We start from the raw sequence: 11499 nt of genomic DNA, 5'->3' as shown, positions 1-11499 counted from the left end.
TCCATACTGGCTTTAGTATGTTGGCTTCCCATAGTCATCTTGAACATATTAATCAATATAACGAAGACATCAATACCGTTGAAGTTTTATTACATGGTGAACATTCTAAATTATTCTAACTCTTTTGTCAATCCGATTGTGTATGTATTCAGAATTCCTGAGTTTCAGCAAGCACTGCGTTTGTGTTGCACGAAGAGCAGACCAGCCATTAAGATGGTAAAAATTCAAAGGAAGAAACCGAACGGCTGCACTTAAAACGCCAGAGATAGAACTAAGAATATTCAGAAACGATCTCACTCGCCCGCAAGTTATTGTTGAACGATAATATATGGAAACTAAGTTTTAGTTTGCTGAGATAAGAGGATCGTCCGCGTTGTTACTGAGTAGTGACATCCATAGGAGGAAGGAGCCATAAATGTGGAGTATTGTAAGAAAATTGGATAACGTTCTTAGATTTTCAATTTTTTACTTCACAGAGCCCTGTTGTTGTTCTATAAGCTTGCTTTCTGCAGCAGAAGTTCACACCAGTTAAGTCTGAATTTCATCCAGTGATGAAAATATACAGTTTTATTTATCCTATCTAAGCAAAATATCGTCTCATTTTACGAAAAAAATAAACTCTTCATAAATATGATAATTCTAGCTCTTAAGTTATAGCTCAAATTCACACTCCTATACTTTTAAGGTTGTCAGAACATGTCAATGACCATCTTGCGGACCGCCCCCTCAAGAGTATGAAATAAAAAATAAGATAAAATAAAGAGCGTACAGCTTTCCCTGCCTCCGAACTAAAATCAAGTAAAATTTAATCAAGTTGTTTTGCCATTTATTATCGCTCGTTTAGATCAAATACAATTTAAAATATATATGAAGAACACCGAATGCACAAGACACCTGCAGGTACCTCATCCCGTGGACAAGACCCTTTAATTTTGACATAAAAAATTACCGCGAAATAAATTTTTCGTCTGAACTTAAGGTTAAATCAAACTTGACGTTCGTAATATAAAAGAGAGCCCTTCGTGAAAAGTAAAACCGCCATTTTGCTAAAGCAGGTTACCATGACATCATTTTTATCCGCACGTGCGAAGAGATAAGGGGAACGTTCACCGCTCGTGCTAAAGATATCATGTTTTCGAGATATAGCTCTTTGGCATACAAAGCTTTGCTTTCATGTCCAAATTGAGCACTCTACTAGGATGAGTCATTGCTGCTAGCATTATGCATGCTCACTAGTTTATCTAGTTTGAGCACTCTGGCATGGCTTAGATGATACCACACGCGTGAGATCACTTGGGGTGGCTATATAGCCTTACCTCCATCCTAGCATCAGCACTGCACTGATGAGGCCCAGAAGGCCGAAACAGTACTGTCTGCAGTTAGTTATATATATATATTTATATATATATATATAGCATAAAACTTTAGACAAGTGGGCGAAAACAGCTGAGTTCGTTCCGACAGTTTCCAATGAGCCATAGGTTTGAAGATGAAGTACCTCTACGCCTCCAATGATCTCAGTTTCACGGGCATCATAATTAAAACTAGTGGAGTAGAAATTGTTGATAGGTAATCGAATTATTTTCGTGTGTGGACACTAGGAAATAAAATGCCTCTTTTTTGTCAAAAAATAAATTCATTCAAGCACACAGTTGTATTCGGTTACCTCGACAGGAAAAAGAACTCTAATAAAACGTCTAGTAATCGTAACTTTAGTTCATCTTTAAAACCCATAATCTGATTATTAATTTCACATTTCCAGACGCTGAGACACTCGAAGCAAGCGCGTGAGAGCTGAGATACTTTCCAAAATTTAAATACTCAAGCGAAAAGAGTATTAAAGGCAGATAAAAATTTGAATGAGACTGCAATCGATACAAGAGCATGCCTTTACGCTCCAAGAAATAGCTTCTTAGTTCTAGTAAAAATAATTCACAAGGTTCACTGCACCGGAAAAGTCAGCGGATCAGTAATGTAAATGAACTTTACTTAAGATAGTAATTCATAAGTATTTCTCTCTCTCTTTGCTATGGCTCTTTTAAATTCAACGCTGTAGAATGAATTTCTAAGGCAAAATTAGAACTACAGCAGTGCATAGAGTATTATGAGTCGAGTGCAAATCATCCTGGAAGTGTTATTACACTGTTTATTTATACATTTTAAATGAAGATTATATCTCATGGAGAGGTAATAACACCCTAGTGGCCTTACGAAGAAATTTTGAGCCAAGTGAGAAATTTCCAGGCGCTTAGGCATCAAAGATCTCTTTCTCCCCTCTCTGAGCTAACTTCTTCACAGTAGGGTGAATGTTTAATGCAAATTTGGAAATGGATCAACGTTCTGAGTAGAGAGTTAAAGCAAAATATCTTAGATGTGTCACAACAAAATTCGTTCATCACCGAAATGAAAATTATCTCTCATGAAGAAATGATAACGATATATGCCTCTTCGCTCCGAAAAGAATATATTTTCATGATTTAAGTAAAGGAAAACATACGGTTTTCCTGAACAATACAATTAACTATAGATAATAATTTGGATTATTTCTTTCTCTTTGCTAAAACTCATTTAAATTGAACGGCGTAGGATGACTGTGAAATGCAAAATTAAAAATTGAAGAGTGTATTATGTAGCATGCGTCTGGGGCATATTATCCTGAAAGCGTTCTTTATATTCTTTGTTCATTGAAAGGGGATAACTTCCGAGTCGTTTTGTTAATAAATTTTGAGCTAAGCAAGAAATAAACCTAAACCTTTGCAGAAAAACACACAAATAGCTGTCATGTTGTTTGATGAACAAACATATATCGTGACATGAAGGGCTCGACGTGCACGGTATTATTTCGAAATGCATTGTCTACCTTGACAACATGACTACCTTGATTAAAATTACTATGACACATAAATGACTTTCCAGCTGTTGTTATTTCGTGTCGTTGCAGAAGATCGAGTTCCTCTCCTTTAAAACACCACATTCTTTCACGATCAAACGTTTCATTCCGTTAACCATTTAGTTACAAGTTAACTTTGTTCGAGGCATCGGCAGTGAACGAAATCTATCAAATAAGTTCAAATTTGCAAGAAGTTTCCAAAGGAGATGGCATCCGTCCTAATCATAACAGGAAACTTCTTTACTTTTAAAATAACGTCTATGAGAAAATTACGCACTTCTGATCGGCTGAAAATGAGTGCAAATTACTAATAGCGCCTTCTTTCAGTGACTATATGAGTACGTGCTGAGTAATCCCACCAGCTACCTAACTCTTTAACTCCCAAGATCTCATTAGTAATTCTCCTCACTGTCAGCCATACAATTCCTATGATGTAAATTTGGAGAGTTTGGTATTGGATCAACTAATAATCCTCAATTGATATTTTACTTTATTCTCATCACTTCTATGCTTGATATTGTATTGATATTGTAAGGAGAGATTCTCTCTTAGTCACTCATGGGAGGTAAAGGGGTAAGGGAATTGGAACAATATTTGACAACTTCAACTGAAAGCTATTATTAGCACTACTTTGGCTGAGCGGAGTCGTGTTTCAGAGCTAGGTTCTTTGACAGTACGTTGATTAAAAAAAATTTTGAGCGACAGAATGGTGAATGACAGTAAAAAGAGATGTAATCTCCATAGTGAAAGGATGTTTGTCTTGGCCAAAGTCACGAACAATTTCAAGCGCGTGTTGGCTGTCTTTAATGTAAATAAGTAAAAATTATCTTTAATTAAATCAACCCTCTTATACAGAATACCTGAGGCCCATTGCTCGCGTAAACCGCGGTTTGGGTTAGCAAAATGGTGAGATGTTATAATCACATTGGATAAATGAAGAAACGTATTTGATTTCCTTATGTGCTGCTGCTACGAAAAGATACCATATAACACACACAAAAAAATTGTACTGTGGCAAGTAATAAACTTAAAGCAGGCAATTATCGTATTTTCTGAGAAGACGCCATATTTCTGACTCTTGCTTCTATTGTACCTCACTAAATAGCATCAAAGCCAAATGGTCCTCTTGTCACAACTAATTAAAATTGAGTCTCCATATCTTCTTGGTCAAACATTACCTGCAGCCGGGTGGGATCGGTGCGATATTTTCTTAGCTCTTTCTCCCGCGTTCTAAGTGTAGTGCGGTATCTTTTTTCGATTTGTCCTGTCTTCGTGGCTGTTCCCTTCTTAGTGCACGACAAACGTAGCGTTTGCTTAAATTCAGGAATTCTAAATATATACACAACTGGATTGAAAAAAGAGTTGGAATAAAGATTTAGATATATGAAAATTCACATATTTGCACTGCGGTGGAAAGATGAAATTAGAAGATCCTCGCAGCTAAGAACACTACTGAAACTAGTAGTTGTAAGTAGGACCTGAAAAAAATTTCAGGCCCGTACGGGATTTGAACCCATGACCTCTGCGATACCGGTGCAGCGCTCTACCAATTGAGCTAACAAGCCAACTGGGAGCTGGTCAATGAATTGGGTACAAATAAACATCCGAGTGAATGAAGATTTAGATATATGAAAATTCACATATTTGCACTGCGGTGGAAAGATGAAATTAGAAGATCCTCGCAGCTAAGAACACTACTGAAACTAGTAGTTGTAAGTAGGACCTGAAAAAAATTTCAGGCCCGTAAGTTTAAAATGTTCACCACAAAATTAACCAGATGTGATAGTGATTCCCCAGTTATACAGATTAAAATGTTTATGATAAGTAAGGGAAGCCAGGTTATTAAAGCCAACATGGATACAAAAAGTAGGGTCTTTGTTAAGCGTTTGCTTCGCGAGGATCTGTTTTGTTGTTGTGAAGTAAACCTTCCGTGTTGAGAATTTATCCAGATACCAATGTTACAGACACATATTATGATTGTTAGACACAATTGGACGATGACTACCACGTACAAAGCAGATTTAAATGAACTAAAGACACCTAACAAAGTTAGAATTGAAGACAGAAAGACAGCGAGTATCCAAAGTATGAAAATGGTGATGTAGTATGTTCTGGCGGACAGTGATCGGTGGTGAAACGGCCAACATACAGCAAAAAATCTCTCACATGCAGGATATGAAGGCTGCAGATAGATATGAGCCGAACATAAAAGTGGCATCGATGCATCTGAAGACCACTAGATGAAAGCCGAATTTTGCTGTCCAAAGCTGATAGGCATCTCCAACAAAGTAAATGTAAAAGGGTACGGAGATAGTTCCCAACATCAAATCAGCAAACGCCATGTTCATAACTAGGAATAAACTTTTCCTACGAAGTGTTTTGTTAACTGCAAAGAGAACAAGAGCGAGCAAGCTTCCTGCAATGATTAGGACCGAAGATAACATGAAGACGCTGCATAATGCGATGCCTTCTGATTTGGAAGGAAAACGTTTTGCGAATTCGGACGTATTTTTCAGGCTTTCGTTCACTGCCGACATGTCAATCGTTGTAAACTTAAAACTAAATCAGTTGAGGCAAATAGTTTTATCGCAGAAAAAAAAAACAGTGTTTCAAAGGAGAAGGGCTCAACCTTTTGCAATAAAACGAAATAAGAACAGCTGAAAAGTTATGTAAATATCACGGTAATTTTATCCAAGGTGTTTGTGTAGTTAGAGCAGGCAATGAGTTGGAACTAATATTGGGCCAAATAGAACCCTTCGTGTCACAATAAATTAAGTGTCCGTTTATTAAAAAAAACCTAACAGCTGTATTTTTTTTACTGAGTGGTAAGGCTTTTTAAACAAATTAAGGAAGCTCTAAAGGGCCCGCGCCATCGTTGTTTTTCTGGAAAATTTTTGTTTTGGCTTTTTATGGTCACTAAAGCCATCAAAAGGCGATGAGCAAGATTTGGACTATCGTTTGCAGTAGTAAATATTACCAATATGATTTTCGTTATTTAGCTAAGGCTCCATGAAGAGAGGTGCCCGCCAGTGATAATTTGGCCTTGCTTTTGATTTTCTATAATTTGCTTCGGTGAAATCTCTCAAAATTTGTACAGTTTATGAAATGTGTCCTGCCGAGCATTTAAAAAGCCGGAAAAAATAGGGGTTACAAAGGCATTTTCCTCGCTATCTGCAATTTTGCGTTTTCTCCCTCTTTTGGTGTCTTTTTTACTTCAGGAGATATAAAGCAAAAAGTATCATAAGAGAACAAAGGAAGGCACGAGATTGATTACACTTCATGTCTACGTCTTCTTGTCACCTAAGAAACAATTACAAACCATCATTAACGTGCAGATCACGTTCCAATCGAAACAAGGGTGTTGGTTGAAATGCGTAGCCAAATAAACTCATCTTGTAAAACGTCTCGGCCTTTTTACGTAACTTGCGTTTTCATTAACGGGGGAATAGAAAGTGTCATGGCTAAGTGTTCTGAAGCAAAGATCAGAAGTTTAAAGGATCTTGTGTCAATACCACGGGATTAACGATCGGTATCGGTGAATTTTTACCGATCAATTGATCAGAAACTCAAACTTCTTCACTGAGAGGTTATCCTCGGGGTAATTTGCGAACACCCCGCCAGTTTTTTTACTCTTTTTTCCAAACTACTTGCGATCTTTGCTTTTACGGCGATTCTTTTCGATGAGCAGTATGGTAGTATATAAACGCAGAATAGGTTTCTACAATAGGAGCTAATTGACTACTGCCGACCCGTTGCTTTTCAAGTAGAGTTTCAATGGCATGGTTAAAATTTTGGCCAATTTATAGTTATTAAAACACTCTCGAGGCACCCTACTTACACAATCTAAATGGCTAACACCCATATAATCTAAATTTAGATCATTGGGTTCAAGCCGTCTCAAATGATCATCTAAGTCTTCCCAGTAGCTCATTAAATATGCATAAACATTTCGACCAATCAACTCCGTTCACTTCGGATGCGTAGGGGGGAAACCTTTACCGATTGGAATAGTTACGAACTCGCTAGCTTTTCTTGGTTTGGAAGTTCAGGTATTATCGGCTTTGTCGTGCACTTTTGGCGCTTCTTCGTTACTATGACCGACAAGGATACAAGTAGAGTTCGCAAAAGAACATATAATAAAATAAGCGATGTACAAAGGTCAAAACTACAAGAATATTATGACGGCGGCATGAAAACATGCGGTTCTGATAATACGGAAAAAATTGGAGTGGCAGCCGAGGAAACTGGGCTGACTATTGATCAAGTAAAGGTAAGATATTTTTTAGTTGGACTGAAACACTACCATGTTTCATGTATGTGGAATACCCCGCCACTTATTTGCATCTCGTTGAATAATAATAGCGATCATTATGGTGAGTGCTTCTTTCTTCAAAGCACACCGACATATGTAAATGATGTAGCGGTATATTGTCCTATAGAATTAATTCCCTTACTCTGTGTGCTGCATAAACGAATCTTTTTAAAGGATTGATTCTTAAACAGAATTTCATCCGTCATATACCGAGGTCAAGGAAGTTAACTGTACGATTGTACTATTCATAATGAGGCCTTGTGGTAATTATTTCCCTCGTTAATTAAAGTAGGCTTACTTTTTTTTTTGAAAATAATTGCTTTATGCAGTTTTATGCTCGAAAATACGCTTGCAGTGTGCAGCATAATCAATGATCAAGAATATGCCAGTATAAGAAGATATGTGTTTACTCATCCGTTGTTATAAAATTAAGAATATATATTGTGTTACCATTACAAATATTGAGAGCTAACCGCAAGCAACCTTAGTTAAAAGTGGGCTAACCCGAGTGCTCTGTAGGCCAACAGAAGAGCTAGTTAGGCCAACCTGAGTACTCTGAGGCTAACCAGAGTACAAGTTTGGCTAATTGGGGCTGAAAAGTAGGCTAACCAAAGTGTTAATAATAGGTAACCCATAGCTAACGATCGAATCCTGGTTCGAAGTTTAGGTATCCTCAATCTAGAGCTGTTAAATGTTATAATCACATCATCCATTCGACATACATGTACATACCAAGAAGATCTACCTTTATTGATTTGTTGCCAGCCAATCATTCTGTACTGGATTGAAAATTTGCTCTGTATACAAGCTCAGAGTTTCTGTGAGCAGCTTGCATGGGTATTATAGGGTCAGGCCCTGCCAGGGGGTTCCCTGTGTTGCTTGTCTGAATTTAAAAACCTACAGTTATTATTATTTTGTCTTTATTTCTCCACCTTGTTGTTGTTGTCAGAATTTTGGTGAACAAGATCTTAATTTTTTCATACGTTCATATATATGCCACAGCTACTTTTTGGACCATGTCCCCTGTAGGAATTTACCCTGGCTGGGCCTCTATAGGGCCAGCCAGTGAAAGAGAGCAAAAAGGGAAGGGTTTCTATTGTAGCTTAAGGCATTTTGAAATACTTTATTTTAATGTGGTACATTTATGTAGAAATGGATTGGAAATGCCAGACAAAAGGAAAAGATAAATTCTGGAGTACAAGCAGCTCCAAAGCCAATTAAGATCCCAACTGGTTCACGTGGCTCACACTCCTACAACATGTTCTGTTCAGAGTATTTCAAGTCAGGTGAGAACCCTGATAATGTTTTCAAACACTAAGGACAGATTATTTACATGCATTATAACTATTATAGACCATGGCTAAAATATAGGATAACATTAGAGGTGTACATTCCTGGGGCATGGGTGTGCAAATCCCCCCCCCCCCCCCTAGTTTAAAAATTTTTCAAAGTCCAAAGGTGCCCATACGCCTATGGGTATCATTAATAAACCTCTACTAGTCTATTATTTCTAAGAAATGAATATTGTGGTTTTCTCTGCTAACTGTGCCTGCTGAACATTTATTTTATTTTGGTGCCAGGATACCAGATTTAAATCAATAATGGACAGTGGTCTTGTTAAACTGTGTCTAAACCCCAGGGGGGGTACTTGCAGGGGTAGGGGTCTGACAGAGCTCTATATTGCAACCCAAAAGGGTTTTCATCCTCAGCTACTTTTAACCTTTGACACCATAATAGAGTTGTTGATTAATTTATTTTCATTTTTAGTTGATGCAATATCTTTGATTGCCGAGGAAACTGAAAATCATGCAGTGACATTGTAATAATCAAACCAATTGAATTGATATTCAGTGGAAATGAAAGCTTTAATTTTTTTTTGCTAGATGAGTGCAAGAAATTGTCCTTGGCTCAAAAGAACAAAGAAGCTGCCAAGAAATGGCGTGACATGACATCTGCAGAAAAAGATGCGTTCAAAGGAAAAGCAGAAAGTTTAAAGGCCCCTGATGTTTCAGAGCTAAGTGAGGCTCAAAAATCTAAATTGATGTCAGTTCACAGAAAAAATCTTCTAAATGAGGTAAAGGTTTCAATCACTTTATGAAATAATCTCCAGCCAAGCTCAATTCCAATTAGGTAGCATAAACCATGCAAATTCAGAATAACTTAAAACTTTATTAAAAGTGGATGAGTAATTTCTAATTATCGTACTCTGTGGGAATTAATGCAACATGCAGATGTTTGTGTCCTTTTGAGTAATCCTCGTGCCACATTTTACTTTTTCATCTGCTTCAGATCATGTTTCTAGAAGACTTAGGCTGTGAATCTTCTCTGATTTTTCAAGATTCTTCAGGCCAAGTGTACAACTTTGGATCAAGTGCAGGTTTCTCTTTCTTATGCCTGAATCCTGACATCAACATCAAATTCCGAGACCACTTTGGTATATATTATTACTTTGAATTAGTAATATTATAAACATTGAAAGTGTTCTATTGATTTGTTGGCATGCAACTGTATTAGCAGATGTTTATATAGCTTATACTATAAAGTGTGTCATCCAATTGACGAGATTATTCATGATTGTAAATAAGGTGAATACATCATCAAAATAGACCTGAAACTACATAGTACCTCTGTATTTATTTATTTAGCTTGCACCAATGAGAGGTACACATACAAAGATGTACAACAGCTATTCAATTCCAAATACAGTAAGTTTAAGAATATACATATTATTCACTATAGTACAGATGTTAACATGTAATTGTTGTCATCATCATCGTCATCATCATCATCATCATCATTATTATTATTAGCTATGATAATAACAACAAAGCTGATGATGTCTATAACAAAATCCTCAAACCTGATTGGTTCTGAACAGCGAATATGTGATCCTTAATCTGAATACTGTAATAAGAAAACTGTCCAATTTGGCCTGTGTGATTACAGCTGCTTTTAACTGGACAGGTCAAATCTGACAATTATGCAGCCAATAAAAATCCAGTAGAAAATGCCACTAGCTAATGAAATTGAATTACTTATTCTTACCTTGTGTCTCACTTTTTGGCAAAGAAAGTGTCATATGGGACATGTGGAAATGGTCCATAAGACTTACTGTCATACATTTCAGGGGTTATCAGGCTCATTACTTGCCCAATTACTTCCTGAATTGTACTCCACTCAGTGCTATTATCATTACCAATCAATGTTTCTCTTTCTCTTGCACAATAGGTGAAGCAATAAAGAAACCAGGCAGCAGGGTGCCGTATCTACGTGGGGGTTTTACAGTAGAAAATCTTCCAGATGGCATTTTCTTTAAGAAACCCTTCCATTATGGCACTAAACAACTCCAGGCTATAATGGAGAAAAAAAGCGAAATTAAATTCGTGATTACCAGTAATGCAAATGTAAACTTGCAAAGCAACAGGGATTTTATTCCCTCTCCAACTCAGCCTGAAACAGTAGTCACTCTTCTGTCCAGGATAGTGGACAGACAATGTGCAGAAAGGGTAGTTAGACTGTCTGACAAGATTAAAGAACAAGATGTGGAGGTTGTGGAGTTGAGACTTGACCAGGAAGAGAGACTAAGATTAAATGAATATAGTTTTTATTTTGAAGATGATGCATGGCTTGCTGTTGGTGCTAATATTCAACACTCCACAGAAGCACAAGGGCTTATTGTCCCAGTGTTTACTGAGTCAGAAGATGAGAAATTCTGGCTTTTCTACACTATCCAGAATCCATCAAAACTAGTCAAAGCTTCATTTACTTACAAGATAAAAGGGTATTGGCTTGACTTACAAGGCCAATCCAACTACAAATTACTGAACAATCATCAGGATTATGTTACTATTGCCAACTTGATCAAAAATGGACCCTATGGACCATTATATTTTTTGCAGGGGATGGAAATTTCAGATGACCAGTATTTTAATATACCTGAAGTATTTAACAATGCAATATTTGCTGCCTTAAGAAGTAGCACTATTATTTAAAATTTAACAATATGTACTTTTCAATTTAATATACCTTTTCTAAGAACCTGTTGGAAAGCCAATTTTATAGCCAGCTGACATACAGAGAATCCTAAATTGTAGTTCTTAAATTGTTACTATTATCAAACTTAATAGATAATGATTAGCCTAGAAGTTTGTTTGCTAATTTGTTGATCATTTTCAGTGGTCCAAGTGGTGTGTCTACAAATGAATACAAAATCCAGTATAAAGTACTTTTATTACCTATTACAATAGGCTACATGCATGTCATACTTTCTAACAAAGACCACTTGTAGAAGCTTGAT

The 11499-nt window shown here is 36.8% G+C and overlaps 1 protein-coding gene across 1 annotated transcript; it reads left to right on the top strand.

Annotated features, from left to right (window-relative positions):
• Positions 1–6769: 6769 nt before the first annotated feature.
• LOC131797165 (uncharacterized) lies at positions 6770–11380 on the top strand. The gene is made up of 6 exons (XM_059114785.2): positions 6770–7160; positions 8353–8488; positions 9086–9276; positions 9492–9636; positions 9848–9907; positions 10431–11380. Exons 1-6 carry the CDS (start codon positions 6867–6869, stop codon positions 11192–11194), a joined length of 1590 nt encoding a protein of 529 aa, XP_058970768.2. The 5' UTR covers positions 6770–6866; the 3' UTR covers positions 11195–11380.
• Positions 11381–11499: the final 119 nt, after the last annotated feature.

The sequence above is a fragment of the Pocillopora verrucosa genome, chromosome 5, assembly GCF_036669915.1.
Source record: "Pocillopora verrucosa isolate sample1 chromosome 5, ASM3666991v2, whole genome shotgun sequence".
Lineage (NCBI taxonomy): Eukaryota > Metazoa > Cnidaria > Anthozoa > Scleractinia > Pocilloporidae > Pocillopora > Pocillopora verrucosa.
This window is presented reverse-complemented; position numbering and strand designations above follow the sequence as displayed.